This window comes from Balaenoptera ricei, chromosome 1 (assembly GCF_028023285.1).
Source record: "Balaenoptera ricei isolate mBalRic1 chromosome 1, mBalRic1.hap2, whole genome shotgun sequence".
NCBI classification, from domain to species: domain Eukaryota; kingdom Metazoa; phylum Chordata; class Mammalia; order Artiodactyla; family Balaenopteridae; genus Balaenoptera; species Balaenoptera ricei.
Genome location: NC_082639.1, coordinates 191,939,977 through 191,958,269, shown reverse-complemented (window position 1 = coordinate 191,958,269; position 18,293 = coordinate 191,939,977). Strand labels below are relative to the sequence as shown.

Below are 18,293 nucleotides of genomic sequence, written 5' to 3'. Positions count from 1 at the left end.
GGAGACCGTTCTGGCAGCTCCCTTACTTGCCCGACACCCCAGAAGGGAGACGGGCCCTCAGGGGACTCACCTCCTCCAGGAAGGGCCCGAGCGTGAAGGCAAGCTGGGTGAGGAAGGCGGCAGCGTGCTGCCAGCTCAGCTGCTCTACCAGGCCCCGCAGCACCTGGAGGGTCTCGGCCACGATGCCGCCGTCCGCGGAGTAGCAGCAGTTGAGCACGTAGGGCTGCAGGGCCCGGAGCTGCTTCCCCTGCGGGGCCGGGCGACAGGGGGACAGTCCTACCGCCGGCTTCCACCCCGCGCATGACGGCGGTGCCGGCACACCCCCTGCTGCCCTGGACCTGGGGCAGCGGCGGAGGAGGTGCCGGCAGAGGGCCCCTCCCTGGAAGGCATCGGGCAGCACCTCTGTCCTCGTGGGGAAGGGAGAAGACAGAGGACACCCCCTCACCACCACCTCCACCCAAGGCCCCATCTGCACCTCCTCCTCACCCCTGGCAAGGACGCCCGACTCCAGGAGACCCAGCTGGCTGGGGCGACCCTGGGGCTGGCTCAGGACAATCTCCTCTTTCCTTCGCTGGGAGGGTGGGAGCAGCAGGGGCTCACGTCCCGAGCCCTGTCCTCAGCGGGCTGGCTTCACGAGGACTTCCTCGGTCTGATCCCGAGAGGGGGACCCACCCCGTCCACAACTGGACACTCTGGGCCTCCAGGTCCCCTGGGGTCCCGCCCACGGCCCGGCCGGCTCACCGTGTGCTCGTGCCTCGCGAGGATCTCCACCGCCCGCAGGAGCAGCTTCACAGAGGCCAGCTCCTCGCACTGGAACCAGCTGGCCAGAGTCCTGACCGTGACCTCGTCCACGATGGCCGCCACGACGGGGGACTGCAGCAGCTGCACGAGGACGCGAAGAGGGTCAGAAACGATGGGTCGGGAGGAAAAGTCCTCAACGACCTTGCATCCAGGGTCCTGCTCGTGAGTAAAGAAACGCTCTTCAGGATTTGGAAGAAGGGCTTAAAATGGCCAACGCTCAGCTGAAGGGTCACGTCACATGCTATGATTCCAGAAGTCATCCCTCCATCCTGCAAGTCTTCCTGAGGCATCTGTGACAAGGGGAACTGCAGGGGATAAAAGTAAGAAATGCACCGATGTGCATATAAATATGTATATATGGAAGGAGGGCATATTTGGTTGTTCACGTATGAGACGCGTGGGTACAGGACTGGTGTGGTCAGAAGGACAGGCAAAAATGGGAAAGAAAAAAGGCTACAATTAAGAGAAAATAGCAAAGATGATTTTATTCACATATTGATGTGAACTATATGTGTATATTTGTTATTTAAAATAAAATTGAAGGAGACAAAAGCTAATCAGATGCATTTAACCACTATGGTCTTGCTTTGCGTGCATGCACGTGTGATGTATGCATATCTATGTCCCCACGTGTGGTCCTGATGATGGAGATGATTTTGTGGACAGCTTGGCACTTCCCACCATCTCCGACTGGCGGCCACGCAGACCCACCCCCCCTGGACTTACTAGCCGAGCAAGTTTCTTAGATTCTTTGAACCTCAGTTTCATCCTCTGCAAAATAGAGGTAATAACACCTTTTTCACAGAGTTACAGGGAGAACTAAAATAACTGAGCATCTTATTCTCTAAGAACCCTGAACAAAAGCTCGTGGCCCTGATGGTTTTACATATTTCTACTGTGATCATGCCCGGGGAAACGGATGAGGATAACAAAACAACAAACAGGGCAGGTGCAAAATGCTGTGAAGTACTAGAAGCTTCCACAGCCATTCACTCTCTTTCATAGACCTTGATCCACTCTCTTAGCTGGTACCTAAATCCCCATTGGTTTTCGAGCTTACAATCAACTGGGTCTCCCTTTAATTGCTGGGAGTGAGGTCCACCCATACCCCTAACCTGTGGGGGTCCAGCCTTTTCCCCAGCATGCTGACCCCTCCCTTCCCCCTTCTCAGCCTGGAAGTCCAAAAAGGGTGGCAGATGAGTGAAGGCCCATTCCCACTGTTTTCAATGGATATTACACATTTGGGGGAAACTCTAGAGAGGTTCTCAATCTTAGCTGTGTTTCTAGAAGACAGCTTTAAACTTGGGAACTTCTCAAACAAACTGATACCTGTACCCCATCCCAGACCAATTCAAAGAGAACATACAGGCAGGGAGCGGGGAGGGGGTGAAGTGGTGGTCTGGCATTAGTGTTTTTCAAAGCTCCCGGGAGGGGCTTCCCTGGTGGCGCAGTGGTTGAGAATCTGCCTGCCAATGCAGGGGACACGGGTTCGAGCCCTGGGCTGGGAAGATCCCACATGCCGCGGAGCAACTAGGCCCGTGAGCCACAACTACTGAGCCTGCCCGTCTGGAGCCCCTGCTCTGCAACAGGAGAGGCCGCGATAGTGAGAAGCCCGCGCACCGCGATGAAGAGTGGCCCCCGCTTGCCGCAACTAGAGAAAGCCCTCGCACAGAAACGAAGACCCAACCCAGCCAAAAATAAATAAATAAATAAATAAAATTTAAAAAGCTCCCCAGAGGATTCTGAGATGCAGCCAGAGTCCAGAACTCCTGCCCTCAGGAGAGCAGCCTCCATCCGGGGTGGCCCCCCTGCCACCCGGCATGTGCCTTGTACCGGTTCTCAAAGCTGGGTCCAAGGACTACCTAGACAACAACCACTGGGGTATTTGCAGAAAATGAAGACTCTGGGCCTTCCCCGAGGGCCGTGGAGTCCGAGTCTCTGCGGACAGGGCCCAGGAATCTGCATGGAAGCAGCTTCCCCACAGAAATTAGGTGCACTAATGCTTGCCAGTCACTGAGCTAGGAGTCCCCTTCTGGTCAGGGTTCTGGCCCTACACGTCCGCAGTCCCCACCCTTAGCAGGAGTTCTGCCAACACAACATACGTCCCTGAATGCCTGGGTCAGCACCCCACCCCGACATGCACACGTTAGCTCTTGGTTCAAGGCGGAGGCACCCTCAGACAAGGCACCAATGCCCTGGAACCTACACAGAAACACACCGCTACACACTAGGATAATATCTGTTTATATTCTAGGATTAGCACTGTGTAATCTTCTATCATCTCTGCTATTCCAAAAGTAATCCACTCCTATTAAAAAAAAAAATCAGGTGGCTTGAAATTTTAAAAGGAGCTTATTTAAAGCTGTGGTGAGTCAGAAATCCTGAAACTCCTTTTGAACACTGCCGGTGGAAGTATCAGTATAAATTGGTACAACTTTACTGGAAAGCAATTTGGCATTAGTCTCAAAAGTTATAGAAGACATTCATATTTTTTGAACCAAGCCTTCCACTTATTCAGTATTTAAGGAAATAATCTGGAATATGGGCAAAGTCTTTCACATAGAGATGTTCATTACAGTGTTATTTATAATAGTGTAAAATTAGAAACTGAATGTCCAATTATAAAACATCTTCGTGATGAAACATTGCATCCCCATTAAAATTTATGTTTACCAAATACACCACGTAATGAAGTAGAAGATGCTTAAAGAGAACAGGATACGGAATATGAATAGAGAATGATTTCAACCATGATAAGCACACACACGCCCCCTCCACTCAGACCAAAAAGTGGTTTCCTGCAGGCATCATGATTATTCATGGTTTTGTAATTTTTAAGATTCTTTTCCATTTTTTCTAAACTTTTTTTTTTTCCTGCTCTTTTTTTTTTTTTTTTTTTTTAACTTTGGGTTTATTTATTTATTTATTTATGGCTGTGTTGGGTCTTCGTTTCTGTGCGAGGGCTCTCTCTAGCTGCGGCAAGTGGGGGCCACTCCTCACCGCGGTGTGCGGGCCCCTCACTATCGCGGCCTCTCTTGTTGCGGAGCACAGGCTCCAGACGCGCAGGCTCAGTAATTGTGGCTCACAGGCCTAGTTGCTCCGCGGCATGTGGGATCTTCCCAGACCAGGGCCCGAACCCGTGTCCCCTGCATCGGCAGGCAGATTCTCAACCACTGCGCCACCAGGGAAGCCCTCTAAACTTTTTATGCCTTTTTTCTGCCAGGTGGCTGAAATACGTTGAGCCAATCAGTGGAGCTGAGCAGAGAGTGACTTTATTTTATGTATTTATGTTTTTTATTTAATTTAATTTTTTTATCTGGTTGCACCGGGTCTTAGTTGCAGCTCACCTGCTCCTTAGTTGTGGCATTTGCTGCAGGGAGGAGCCGTGTTGTCCCGTAAAGTCGGGGCGGAGCCGAGACTCAATCACACCAGGTAAACTCAAGGCCTGTGACTCCACATAACCGACCAGCTGTCCTGAGCAATGTCCCCCGGCCCGACGTGAGGCCTCGAGCAGCCGTGAATAAGGCCACGGCCTCCTGGGGTGACTGTTCCCGGAGGGGCCGCCCTCACCTGCCCGCCAGCCACTCACCTCGGTGATGAACACGAGGGCCGTCAAGTGATTCTCTTGGTCCATTTCCTGGAGGATCCTGACGGTGAGGCTGAAGACGGGGCAGATGTGCCAGCAGTTCTTGATGATCATGGCCCTGCGGGGGGAGCACAGCGCCCAGCGTCAGGCCTGAGTGTGGAGGGGGCCCCAGGACAGGTGGGGCTCCACCAGGATGGGTGGGTCCCCAGCCAGGTGCGGCCCAGTCTCACCTGGCCAGCAGGGCCACCCCCTCGTGGTATCTTTCAGGCCTGGTGAGCAGCTCCCAGCCACCCAGTCTCTGAACATAAGATACGTGGTCGCTGTACCCCGTGCTCCTCATCAAGGTCTTCAGGGCCTCCACGGTGGAGCTGGGGGGAGGGGGACAGAGAGCAGAGGGGAGGTCGTCCTCTCCCTCACCTGCGACCTGCTTGTGCGCCCAACCTCACTCACGGCCGCGGCCTGCTGCTGACGGGACAGCCCTCAGAGACCCCGGCGACATTTCACAAACGAGGCACCCAAAGCCAAGACAGACGTGGCACCCAGGGGACACGGGAGGCTGTGAAGGCAGGGGGCGCGGCCCAGGTCTACGGATGCAGGTGCACTGTGTCACCTGCTGCACTGATTTCACGGTGGGACAGGATTCCTGCGTCAGCCCAGAAAGCCAGACTTAAGAAAGAGTCTTTTCTAAAAAGCCCAGCAAGAGCTGTTGAAGGATGCGTGGGGAGCACACCCGGGCCCGGCAGAGGGGAGAAGGGGCCGGGTCGGGCGCCGGGGGGCGGGGGGGGGGGGTGACAGACAAGCGCCCTGAGAGACGGCCCCGGAGCACCGCTCCTCGCAGCCCCGGCCGAGGCCCAGGGTACCTGACGGGGTCCATCCACTGGGTCACGTGGTGCTGCTCCTGGGTGGCCTCTGTGGCCCCGTCCACCTTGAGGAGGGGGATCTGGAACAGCAGGGCCGTGAACAGGGCGGGGAAGAGGGCCTGCACCTCCGTCCTCCGGCTGGGCTCCAGCAGCAGCTCGCGGAGGGCCCTGGCGGCCTGCAGTGGGAGGAAGGCGGGGCCGTCGTCACCTACATCTCCAACCCTCGGGCCCTGACGTCGGGCAGCCTCTGACCACAAGCAGCCACCGGGCCGGGCTGGCCGGGAACCCCACGCCCCTGAGCGCGGAGGCTGAGTCAGCGTGAGCCAGGAAAGCAGAGGGCGACGTCTGGGCTGTTATCCGTTTAAAGTGCTCTTGTAACTGTGCTGGTGGTTCTCTTCTCTCGCCACCCTTGAGAGGTCAGGGGGGCTGGGGGGCTGGTCTCACCCGATCCCACCCAGGAGAACTAGAAGCCAGTCCTTCTGTTTCCCTACAAGGCAGAGTCCCGGGGAGAACCCTCCCTCCCACCCCTCCCGAGACTCTGCCGTGAGGACATTCAACCTCCTCTGTAAAAGGCAGCGGCCCAAGAGCTCAGGACAGCCTAGGATGGGCACCAGGGCACCCCCTCCCAGCCCCCGGCCCCCTCCTCGGGCCCTCGTACAATCAGCGGAGAGATCTCTGTTCTGCCGCTGGGCTCCTGGCCCCTTGACTTCTGCTGTGGGGTCAGCCTCTGCAGGAGATGCTCCATGATCACTTCGTAGCCTTTGGGGAACGATGCCAGGATTTCCCAGGGCTTGCGAGCCCCCCTGCAGAGGGGAAGCCCACCCACAAGGTCACGGTTCTGGGGAAGAGCTCTGGGATGCTTTGCCCAGCGCCCCAGCCCCCTTCTTCCCTCCCTTCTCCCCACTTGTCTCTCTCCCTTCTCCCCTCTCTCCCCCCTTCTATTCCTTTCATCTTTGCATCACCTCCAGACCTCCCTCTTCTCTGCCATCTCACACAGAGGCGACTCTGAAAATGTTCACACGGCCTAGGAACTTGACATGAGAAAATATCTGAGGCCAAAGCTTTTTGGCCTGACTTCAATGTGTCAGATCAGTCAGAAGACCCTATTCTCTGTGGCCGTGTCCAAGCTCTCGTTATGCACTCAGCCCCCGGGCCTCAGATGTCATGTCCAGTCCATAATCCACGCGCCAGCTCGTCACTCTCCAGGTCCGGTCTGGTCACCTCCCCCCACAAGGCTCTTCCAGCCTTGCCTGATGCTCTGACTTATGTTTGTCCTTTGCCTGGAGTATCTTCCCTACTCCTCTTGACCTGACAAATTCACACTCATAGGAAAAGGAGAGATCTGAAAATTATCTTCTACAAATAACATAATGCAATTTCAGGAGAATCTGCTTGGTGTACTCAAGAAGCCATGACCTTTGTGAAACAGAAGGAGAGAGCAAAGAGGACATGAAAGAGAGATGAAAGGCGAAGATGAAGACACTGTCCCTGCTGGCAACGTGGCATCTTGGGGGTTCTGGGGACAAAGATGAAGGGAAGAACCCAAAGAGAAAAAAGTGGGTGCTTGACCAGGGTTTTGAGTGTTAATCAGTGGAAGAGACAGACTACAGTGGGCTTGCTCTGTTCTGGCCATCACAGCACTGCAAGCACATCATTTCTCAATAGGGAAATGAAGACTGCTTGTTAATTTCTGATAAATACTCTTCATCACGATAAGGAAGTTTTTGTTTCCATTCTATATTTGCTGAGGTTTTTTTTAAAATTAGTAATAAATTTTGAATTCTTTTACCAAATTCCTTGACAGCATCCAACGATAAGTTTAAAAACATGTATAACCGTTAAAGTAAAAATTATAACTTTTTTGGTGGTGTTTCTTCAGTGTGTATAGACATAATACATGTGGCAACTATACCACGAAGTAAGGAAGATAAAGGAAGCTACACGTTGAAAGTATCTACGCTTTCTTGAGGTTGTAAAGTATTAATTCTACTTAGGCTATGACAGTTTAGGTATGTCAGTATACTACAAAAATTTAGGTTGTAAGTCCCTAAGAACCCACTAAAAATTGATACAGAGTCAAAATCCAGTGGATAAATTAAGATGGAACACCTAAAAAACCTCAAACAATCCAAAATAATTCAGGAAATTGTAAACATAGGAGCAAACAATGGAGGAGACAAACAGAAAACAAGTCATGAAATGATAGACTTAAATCCAACCATATCAATGTCATCTATATATCTATATCTATATACATACACACACATACATATACAATGAAATATTATTCAGCAATAAAAAAAAGGATATCCTAACATTTGTGACAACATAGATGGACCTTGAGGGTGCTGTGCTAAGTGAAATAAGTCACACAGAGCAAGACAAATACCGTATGATCTCACTTATACACAGAATCTAAAAACAAAAACAGAAAACCTCCAAGAAAACGAGATCAGAGTTGTGGTTACCAGAGGTGGCGGATGGGAGCAAAATTGGAGAAAGGTGGTCAAAAGGTACACACTTCCAGTTACAAGATAAATAAGTACTATGGGTAAAATGTACAACATGATGACAACAATGTCAACAGATACACACTACTATATATAAAATAGATAAGCAAAAAGAATTTACTGTATACCACAGGGAACTATATTCAATATCTTGTAAAAGCCTATAATGGAAAATAATCTGAAATATATATATATATATATATAACTGAATCACTTTGCTGTACACCTGAAACTAACACAATATTGTAATCAACTATAATTCAATAAAGAAAGAAATAAGAATGCCATATAAATTTTTATATGGGGAAGCAAAGGAAATAGAATAGCCAAAGCAATTTTGAAAAAGGATTTTAAAAATTGGAGGACATACTATGTGATTTCGAGACTTAATATAAAGTTACACTCTTCAAGACAGTGTGGTAATGGTGAAAGAATTGAAAATAGATCAGTAGAGCAGAATAGAGAGCCCATAAATAGATACACACAAAAATGGTCAGTTGAGTTTTGATAAAGGTGCGACGGCAATTCAATGGAGAAAGGTGAGATTGTTCAACAAATGGTGCTGGAACAGGTGTCTGTATGCAACAAGCTGAGCCTAGACTCGTCCATCAGACCTGGTAAAGTTAATAAAAGTGAACCATACACTTAAATATAAAACATTAAAGTATAACACTTCTGGAGGAAAACATGAGTGGTAAACCTGTGAACTTAGACACCATGAGAGAAAAAAAAAAAAAGATAAATTGGACTTCATCAAATTAAAAACTTTGCTCTGCAAAAAACAATCTTAAGAGAACGAAAAGATAATCCACAACATGGGAGAAATATTTGAAAATCATATATCTGAAAAACGACTTGTATTCAGAATACATAAAGAACTCTCAAAATTCAATGACAAGAGAAACAACCCAATCAAGAAATGGGTAGAAGATTTGGACACTTGACCAAAGCAGATACACGGATGGCAAATAAATACATGAACCCATGCTCAGCATCATTAGTTGTAATTAAATTAGGGAAACGCAAATAAAAACGACACTGAGATGCCACTGCACACTTGTTAGAATGGCTAAATCTTTCTTAATGACAATACCAAGTGTGGACAAGGATTTAAGCCACCAGAACTTTCATATGTTGCTGGTAGTAACGCGGATGCTACAGCCACAGTGGAAAAGTTTAGTGGTTTCTTTCAAAGTTAAGTACACAGCTCCCCTATTGCCCAGAAATGCAACCCTTAGGAATCTATCCAAGAAAGATGAAAGCTAATATTTACACAAACACCTATGCACAAATACTTATGGCGGTATTATTTGTAATGACCCAGAACTGGAAACAACACAGAAGGTGACTGATAAACAAACTGTGGTCTATGCACACAATGGGATACTGTTCAACAAGGAAAGAGACGCACTGCTGACACACACAGCCACCTGGATGAATCCCAAAAGCTCCAAGTAAGTGAGAGAAGCCAGACTCAAAGTATGATTCTGTTTTGTACAGTATGACTGGTACTGCGTGATTCTACTTCTCGGACGTTCTGGGAAAGGCAAAACAATAGGGGTAGAGGAGAGATCAGGGGCTGCCAGGGCTTGGGGTGGGGAGTGGAGTTGACTCCAGCACGAGGGGATTTTGGGGAGTGATGGAAAGAATTTGTACCTTGATTGTGGTGGTGATGATTGGGACTATACAAAACTGGTAGCACTGTGTAGCCAAAGGGTGAATTTTACTGCATGTAAATTTTTACATTTTTTAAGTTTAAAAAAAATTATAGCATAGTACATCCATACAATATAATACCAGGCGGCCATTAAAATTATGTTTACAAAAGGGTTTTAATTTGGGAAAACCCTATGATAAAATGTTAAATGAAAAGGTGTGCAAATTGGTATATACGGTATGAGTGTGACCGTACATTTTTTTAAAACCTTTTTTTGTGTGTTTTTTGTTTTGTTTGTAAAAATTGAAAAAATCATTTTTAAAAGGTAGATAAGTTATAAATTATACCTAAGAGATAGCAGAGGTTGCCTTGGGGTGAGATTTAATTTTTTTTCTTTTTCAAAAATGTATATGCTTTCCAAATTTTCTGCAGTAAGCCCATATTACCTTTACAATCACTTTGTCCCAAGTAAGTATAGAACTTACTTGTGCTAAAAATTGGATATATTTTAAGAATAAGCAGATCAAAAGAGTGCTGGGACCTTGTCCGTCTGGCACTGAGAGCCTCACCTACCTCTGGGACTGGTCGTCTATCTTGAACAGCGTCAGGATAACCTCGTCGGTGTAGGTCTGGGCCAGCAGGTGAAGGACCTTCTTTATGGTCTCCTGGGCCACGGCTTCCGTGATGTTGTCCATATTGTGGTAAATGTACTCAGTGATCTCGGGCACCTGCAGGGGAGGGTGGGGGGCGGTCCTTTGTGGATGTTCAACACCAGCTCGGCAGGAGTCTCAGATCCAGGCACCCACGTCAAGCTGCGGCCACACATGGATGCAAGGCTGGGGGCTGTGCTGTCCCCATGGTTTAAGAGGCACGAAGGAGAGAGCAGCAGGGAAGGGAGAGTGGAGTCATGTCTGCAAGCGTGATAAAGATCAGATCAGGAATCTGGGGGGCGGGGGATGGAGCAGGGAGGACGGGACGTAGAGACAGTTACAGAGGGAGGGCGGGCCGGTCCTCCCCGATCACTGGCCATGCGGACAGCAGGCGGTGCGGGCCCTGGAGTCGCTCTGCCTGGATTCAAATCTCACCTCCCTACGGACGAGCTGTGTGACCTCGGCAAGTGTTTCATCCTCTCTGATCTCTATTCCTTCATACAGAAAATGAGAACAAGTTTACCCTCCTCACGGGCCCGAGTGAACACGTCTAGGGTGTGTCACATACGTGCTCAATAAACTCCAGTTATCCAGGCCACGCCCTCTCTGAGCTTTTCTCCATCTCCAAAAAGAAAACGATTACTTCCCTGCAGACTTGCTGTAAGAATTAAATAAAATAACATGTGGCTGAGGCCAGCCCAGGGCGTGGCACCTGCTACTGGCAATACCTGAATAGTTATTGAATTCGGCATAACCCCGGGAAGCCACCTTGGGTCAGGGCCCGGAAGCCATGGGGATGCGTGTTCCAGTTCACTCCAGGGACGGGGTTCTAATAACGAACATGGTGCAGGAGGAAACGTGAGCTACGTGTAGGGTCGTGAGCGCCAGCAGGGATTCCTCGCGTGTGTGGGAGTTGGGGGGCTGGCCTCTGGGGAGCCCTTCGACCCGAAGAGCATTCAGATGGCGCTCCAGGCCAGGGAGAAAAGGAGAGTCCAGGAACTGCTCAGAGGGCCTGTTGTTGGTGTCAGGGGTGAGAGAGGGGAGCAGGCTAGGCCATTAAAATGACAGTGAATCCATCCATCGGTCCATAAGAGCTTTCAAAGTGGTATAATAAAAAGGACAGGGACAGAGACACCGTGCTGGCTTAATTTTGCTGAGAACCAGTCCCACCGCCGACAACGGGTCTGTATTCCATCTCTAGTTCACGTCAGCGTCTCCTAGGTTTGCATATATAGATATACAGATACAGATACAGACACACATACACATACAGATATAGATACAGATATATCCTTGTCTTGCTGTGTATTCGCCCACCTGTGTGAAGAAGAAGCACTCACAGGCCTGACAGAGTGTCTGGACACAGGAGGGATGCCTGAGGTCTCTCCTGGTCCTGGGAGCCCACGGGAGGCTCCTGCTGTAGCTCTGACCCTGTTCTTCCCTTCCCAGTGGAGATGGAGGCCAGGTGGTCACCCCTCTCCAAGGCAGGGCCTTCCACCCAATTGCAAACCACGTCTTCCTTTAACTTTTTCTCTTCTGGATTAAAGGATTGCAATTCCTTAACCCCAACCAGTAGGAAGTGAAAGAGAGCAAGTTCCAAAACAGAACAAAAAGGAAGAATCCTGAAATTGACCTTGAACCATGAAGTCCCTCAGAAAGGCTACCTTCCCAATGTCAGGCATAGAGAACTTCAGGATCATCCTCAACATCCTGGAAGCCGCCCGGACGTCGTGCCTGCTGGTGTTGGTCATGGCCTCCATCGACACCATCATCACGTCTGCTCTCTCCTTGGGGGTCAGGTACTTCCTGAAGAACTGAGGACAGAGGAACCAGCATTATCTCCGCAGCGTCAGATCCCACTCTGGGTCTCCCCACAGTCTCCGGACCCCGGGGAGGCCAGCCAGCCAGGGTCCAGTGCAGGCGGCCCCAGCCAGCACCTGGCTACCCCATGGCGTGAGGCCAAGCTGCAGAGTGTCACCAGCCCTCAAGTCCCCAGGTGGGACCAATGGTCCAGACGATAGCACACAGAGGACCATGCTAAAGGCATCTGTGTTTTGCATTTGGAACACAAGCAGGCGATTCCATTGGGAGGTGAGTTCTGATGTTGGGCGGGTTGACAGCATTCCAGAGCAGGCCGTGGCTTCCCCGGTCTAAAGCAGACGTGCCGTGTGTGTGTGAGAAGCTGCACATCCCAGGGGAGCTCGTGCAACCCAAACAGCATCGAGGCCCGACTCTGGGCCTGGTTCTGTTGCTGGGAGCTGGGGAGGCGTCTGCCCTCGAGGCACTTACTGTCAGGGCAGCGCAGGGAGACGGGCAGTCATGGGGCAGCGCGGAAATGCTACCAAGGGACAGAGTGGGGCATCCAAGTTAGACCTGAAAGACTAGAGAAGGCTTCCCGGAGGAGGTGCCTGGTGAAAATGGGGGCGGACTTCCAGGCCGAGGGAACAGATTTGGCAAAGGCCTGGAGCGGCTGCCGGGTCTGTCCTACAAGGGAGACCTGAGCTGGTGGAAAAGGGGCTCGAGACGAGACGAAGCCGGAGCCGATCAGACGGGCCTCGCTGGCCGTGTGAAGCTGGACTTCGGTGTGAGAACAGTGGGGAGTCGGTGCAGAGACTGAAGGGCGGTAAGGTGATGCTATCTGTAGCTTCGCAATAATCCTCTGACTGCTATGCAGAAAATGGTGCAACAGGGGGCACGGCTGCAAACAGGGAAGGGGCAGGAGGCAGCTGCAGTGACCAGCAGGAGAGGACGGCCACGGCGGGGCCGGAGCAGAGTGCATCGATGCCAGAGCGATTTAGGAGGCAGGATGGACAGACGAGGCGATGGATTGGGTGTGCAGAGGAAGGAGAGGAAAGAGAAGGGTAGCGCTTGGGATTCTAGCTGGAGTGGCTGGAGCTGGCTGAGCCCGGGCACCACACCTGACACCGGCAATCCACCTTTGCCGAGTGAACAGAGGGAAAGCCGGGTTGCAAAGAGAGGCGCGTGGAGAATAGGGTGGACTGCACCTTATTTTAAAAACCCTCTCAGTGACCTCAAACTTCAACCCACCCAGGTGCAGCTAGGGGGATGGGCGTTCCCCTCCAGCATGCTGTCCGTGAGACCGTGAACTCTGGGGGCCCTTCCCCGCACCGGGGATTACCCCTCTGCGCCCCAGCCCTCTTCCTCCCCTGCCAAGGCTCCCCATCTGGGCACCCCATACTCGGTGGAGGCCGAGGGTTACCATTGTGAGATCCTGTATGTTGGCCAACCATTCCGCTCGGAAATGCTTCTGCAGATCCTTCAAGATGTTCTCTGTCTTGTGTTTCATACCTCCGATCCAAAACCAACAGTTAGGGGCAGGGCCTTAACAGGGAAAAAAGAACACGCCCTGCCCTCTTCCCCTGCAAACGTCAGAGAAGATCAAGAGGGTTTATAGGTGGAATGACGTTTGCCCAACAGAACAGGGAGGGTTCCCTGGTCCCTAGTGCCAGGCCAGTGGGTGGAGGCGGAGCGTGGCGGTGAGGTGCCTGGTCCTCTAGCAGCTGCTTCTCCTGTACCACGTTCCCCCCTCGACCCGCTGCTAAGCAACCGGGAAATACACCCTATTCAATCACAAAAAGTCAAGTTTCTGAAACTCCCTTTGGGGGAGACTTGCAAATTCCTCTGGCACCTCTGTAAGTGTGTGTGGCGGTCTGTATCTTTGGTTTTCCTGGGGCAGAGAAAGCCTAGATCAGGGATGCCCAAGTTTGTTCTGTGAGAAAGGAGCCTCCTTTTCCCAGCTTCACACCTCGCAGCAGCAGTGGGACAGCTGGGAAACACGGAGGATTCAAGCTGACCTCACAGGCAGCTGCAGGCCTAGCTCCCTGTTCTCCCAAGACTCTCCTGCAACCTCTGAAGAGAGGGCATTGCATCAGCACTGCACTTGGGGTTCATCCAGATAAAGCGTGTTTGCAGCATTGCAGCTGCGAGGGAGGTGGGCCCTTTGATGCCCCCAGCACCACATGGGGTCTCCACGGTCGTCCTTGTCACTCCTACGAACCAGAGGGTCCCACGGCCACGGCCACGAGGCAATCCAGGCTCATCACACTTACTTCTATGAAGCACGAGGATTCTGAACAAGTAGTGCAGGGCCTCTGAGGCCCCCATGCTGATCTCCTGGTTGGGGTTCATGCAGAAGAGGCCTAGGGTGCCCATGAGCCGCCCGCTCATCGAGAACTCTGCCATGTGCTGCAGGAAGGGGACACTGGCTGCGCCCAACCGTCCCCAAGGGAGCTCCTCCCCCCACCCCCGGGGCCACCATCCCCTCCCCGCCCATATCGCTCAACACCTGCTGTGGGTGCCCCACCCAACAGCTCCGCACTGTACTGGCAAAGGAGACCTTCCAAGTCAGCATCCAGGGGAGTGGGCCAGCCAGACCCCTGAGACACGCTAGCCAACGGGAGCTGTGGACTCAGCCCGGCTCTCTAGGCCAAGGTCCCCCACCAGGGCTGAGATGTGTGTGCCCGATCGGAGCTCACAGGAACAAGGGGGGAGAAAAAGGTGCTCTGACCACCCTCCAGGGCCCCCTGCAGAGCCCCGGTCGGGTGTCCCATGTGCACAGAGGCAGGGGTCAGCCTTCCCCCACCCCAGGCACTCACCGACAGCTCAGGGAAATTGCAGATAAACCTCAGCAGCCGGGAAATGGCCCCCAAGGCCCGGGACTGCTCGTGCACTTTCTCCGACTGTACCAAGCAAGGCAGGATGATCTGGAAAGAGAGCGAGGAGACCCCATCCACACCTTCCATGGGAGCACCGCCCCCTCCCTTCTTAGTCTTTTTGGTGAGCGGGGACCACTCTTCATTGCAGTGTGCAGGCTTACTGCGGTGGCTTCTCTTGTTGCGGAGCACGGGCTCTAGGTGCATGGGCTCAGTAGTTGTGGCTGACGGACTCTAGAGAGCAGGCTCAGTAGTTGTGGCGCACGGGCTTAGCTGCTCCGTGGTGCGTGGGATCTTCCCGGACCAGGGCTCGAACCCATGTCCCCTGCCTTTGCAGGCGGATTCTTAACCACTGTGCCACCAGGGAAGTCCCTCCCTTCTTAGTCTTGAGTCCACATCCCCGAGCCCCTTAAAGACAAGCAGGAGCCTCCTGCTGCAGCACGTAGGCCAAGGAAATGACAGGAGAGAGGCCTCAGCGGCAGCAGAGTTTATGTATTTCTAGTTTTCTGCAATGAACATGCTTTGCTTGTAAAATTAGAAAGAAAACAATAAACATCATTAAAAATGAAAAAAATACAAGAAATGATACATTCCAAAAGAACAATGTCCCAACGTGGACACAATTCCTCTCTAGATAACGGCCCTCGTCAAAGTTCTTTAGTAAGACATCTGGGCAGGGACTTCCCTGGTGGTCCAGTGGGTAAGACTCCACACTCCCAATGCAGGGGGCCCAGGTTCGATCCCTGGTCGGGAAACTTAGATCCCACGTACCACAACTAAACCCGCGCACCGCAACTCCTGAGCCCACGTGCTCTAGAGCCCACGTGCCGCAACTAGAGAAGCTCGGGCGCTGCGACAAAGACCCAGTGCAGCCAAAATTAATTAATTAACTAATTTAAAAAATTAGATATCTGGGCAATCTTGTCTCTTTATCTTTAGTCACACCTAATATTATATCCAAAATTATATTATCCTAATTCATTCCCATCTTGCTCATGAAAGTTGGTTTCAAGTGACTCTGGGCTATTTCTCAAATTCACACTCACCCCTAAGGGTGACAATTTATCATAACTGAGAATATTCGGGAGACCCTATGAAGACAGAGGGAGATACAGGAACCTGTCTCCGGGTGACAGTCACACCTGCGGAGGTTTGAGGACCGATGGCCTTTGGCTGGAGCGGCCCCCAGACTGTCCTAACGTTCCCTTCCTCCCCCCAACACACCAGATTTAACACAGGACTTCAATTTCCCTGACTGCTGTGGACACGCACCTCCAGGAAGCTCTGCAGGATGACCATGCTGGGCTCCAGGTGCTCCAGCACAAGAGCCTGTAACATATCATCTAAGGCCTGGATGGTCTGGCAAGTGGGGGACGTGGCGTGTCAGGGGATGGACAGCTCCCTGGGGCACCCCATCCCCCTCAGACCCCTCCCCACGGGGAAGGGAGCCAGACCAGCTCTGCCGCCACACTCCCATCTCCCCAGGCGCTGGCCTCTCTTGACCTCACTGAAGCCCGGACCTGCTCCAATGGCAGGCCAGAGCACAAGAGTAGGCACTGGGCAGTTCTTGCAACAAATTCAGCCCCATGGGGCCCCCACCGCCAGAGATTCGTTCTCTAACGTTTTCGATCAGGGAAACTTCCAGCTTGAAAACTGAAAATTCTCGGGAAGATTTGGCCAAGTCTATTGGCTGGTAATTCCATAGAATCTGTGGGTTTACAGCCAGACTGGCTCCTCCTGAGACTGGGGCTGTCATGGAACTAGAGAAACGTAGCCCTCGTGAGAGGAGGAGGTGGGCCGCGTGCGAGCAGGAACCAACCCCGGGGGAGATGGGGAGGGTGGGCAGCCCGGGGAGGAGGGGACGGAGGCCCGGAGAAAAGAGGACGGTGGGTGGGTGGGCTCCTCGGGGACAGACCAGCCCCTGCAGATGGGCCAAGGTGGGTACCTGGATGTAGAGACTAGCACTGCCCTTGCGGTCCAGACTGGGCGTGATGGGCGGCAGGGGCATGATGCTGGAGAGGCCGGCCTTGGCCAGGTCCAGCTTCTGGGACAGGCGGAGCGGCGGGTTCACCTGGCTGGAGGGGGAGGGGAGGGAGGGAGCCACGGGAGGGCTTTGGAGGACAGGTTAGTGTCGAGGGCCCCGGGGGAGACTCTGCTCTGCCCTCCCCCGGAGGCACGGGAAACAGTGGGACCTGAGCCCCACGCGCTTCCCTGCCAGGGAAGGGGGCCCCGGCCTCTTGGGGAGTCTTCCCCACACTGATGTCCTAACAGCTTTCTAACAGTGAAAGCTGGGGGGCATCCCACCCCAGGAGGCTGGGAGACCAGGTGGCGGTCGTGGGCCCTGCTACCCACAGCCCAGAACTCAGGTCCCCAGGCCTTGCCCTCCTCCCAGCCCCAATGCTCCCGCAGCAGAGACCCTGGGGCTCGGGGGAGGGAACGGCTCGGGGAACCTCAGGGCCGCGATGCAGAGCATGGCTTGTGGACGCACGGTGCTGACCAAGGCCTCCGTGGATTCTTCAAGGATTAATGTCTGGAAGGGCCACGAGGAAAGGAGAATCCCCCTCAGAGAGGGACGCCAGCCCCGGGGCTGGGATTCGTCCTCCTCGTCCCCGGAGGACCAACGCCGAGAAAGGGTGGGCTTTTCTCACCTCAATTTTCTTGGCCAGGACAGTTTGGGGAAAGTAATCGTCCATGTTGCCATTTGCCTGGGCGTGGACAACGCCACTCATGGTGTCCACCGCCCTCAGGAACTTCAGCTTGTCGACGTCGAACTAGGATGGAGGCACACGCAAACCTCTGCCCGCGGCCCCCCTGCCGCCTGCCCCCAGACCCTGCCCCACGCCGGGCCCAGGCCCTGTCCTGGCGTTCACCGTGGCCCGGCCCCTCTGTAGGCGTCCGGGGACGGGGGCCCACGAGGCAGGTACTTTTGTCCGGCACCTGTCCAGTGGCCTGGCCGCCTAAGAGGCCAAGTCAGGCAGCTTCCAAGCCAGGGCTAATATCCAAAACCCAAGGAAGCGTGAGCCCTCGTTTTTTCCTACTTTCCTCCGCAGCTCTCAAAAAGCTCCAGAGAATTTCCTTACCACCTGTTCTTGTCCCAGAAATTCCAGAATACACTCATAGGCTTCTCTTTCCGACTGGCGCAATCCTGCAAAGGGACGCAGTTGGGAGGAGGTCTGGCTGATTCTCTCGGTGCAACAGGAAAGCAGAAAGCCCCTTCCCCCGACCCTCAGCCAAGAGGGCTCAGCAGCCGTCGGGGTGCAGGGTGGGTGCCCCAGCTCCAAGAACTAGCTTCTCCAGGCCTGTGGCCGAGAGTGGACCTCAGGGGCCTCCGTGGAAAGGCAACTACGTGGGGACTTGGTTAAGAGATTTACTGCATCAGGTACGGCCGGGATAGGACAGCAATGGAAAGAGAGAGTCCTTCAAGTCACCCCCAGGGGCCACAGATAGAAATCCCTGAATGGGAGGGGACTGGAAACCCCAAATCAGCCTCAGCATCTCCCTTGACGACTGGGCTGGTGTAACCCTCGGGCGACCTCTCTGAGCAGGGGACCCAGGT

The 18,293-nt window shown here is 52.8% G+C and overlaps 1 protein-coding gene and 1 long non-coding RNA gene across 2 annotated transcripts; both read right to left on the bottom strand.

Moving 5' to 3' along the window:
* Nucleotides 1-842: 842 nt before the first annotated feature.
* On the bottom strand, nucleotides 843-4,673 carry LOC132354336 (uncharacterized). Its single transcript, XR_009499238.1, has 3 exons — nucleotides 4,618-4,673; nucleotides 4,391-4,505; nucleotides 843-882 (listed from the first exon to the last, which is right to left on the bottom strand). It is a non-coding gene; the product is annotated as an uncharacterized LOC132354336 (long non-coding RNA).
* A 381-nt stretch (nucleotides 4,674-5,054) lies between these two features.
* On the bottom strand, nucleotides 5,055-11,792 carry LOC132373993 (uncharacterized). The gene is made up of 4 exons (XM_059937498.1): nucleotides 11,729-11,792; nucleotides 9,988-10,142; nucleotides 5,906-6,050; nucleotides 5,055-5,423 (listed from the first exon to the last, which is right to left on the bottom strand). Exons 1-4 carry the CDS (start codon nucleotides 11,771-11,773, stop codon nucleotides 5,055-5,057), a joined length of 714 nt encoding a protein of 237 aa, XP_059793481.1. The 5' UTR covers nucleotides 11,774-11,792.
* Nucleotides 11,793-18,293: the final 6,501 nt, after the last annotated feature.

Bases quoted from the DNA above. Each gene is read 5' to 3' on its own strand.
- LOC132373993 (XM_059937498.1), bottom strand. From the start codon at position 11,773: ATGTTGAGGATGATCCTGAAGTTCTCTATGCCTGACATTGGGAAG. The intron at 6,051-9,987 runs GTAGGTGAGGCT...TCCCCTCTGCAG, and splicing joins ATAGACGACCAGTCCCAGAG to GGGGGCTCGCAAGCCCTGGG. The intron at 5,424-5,905 runs GTACGAGGGCCC...CTCCCACTGCAG, and splicing joins CAGAGATCTCTCCGCTGATT to GCCGCCAGGGCCCTCCGCGA.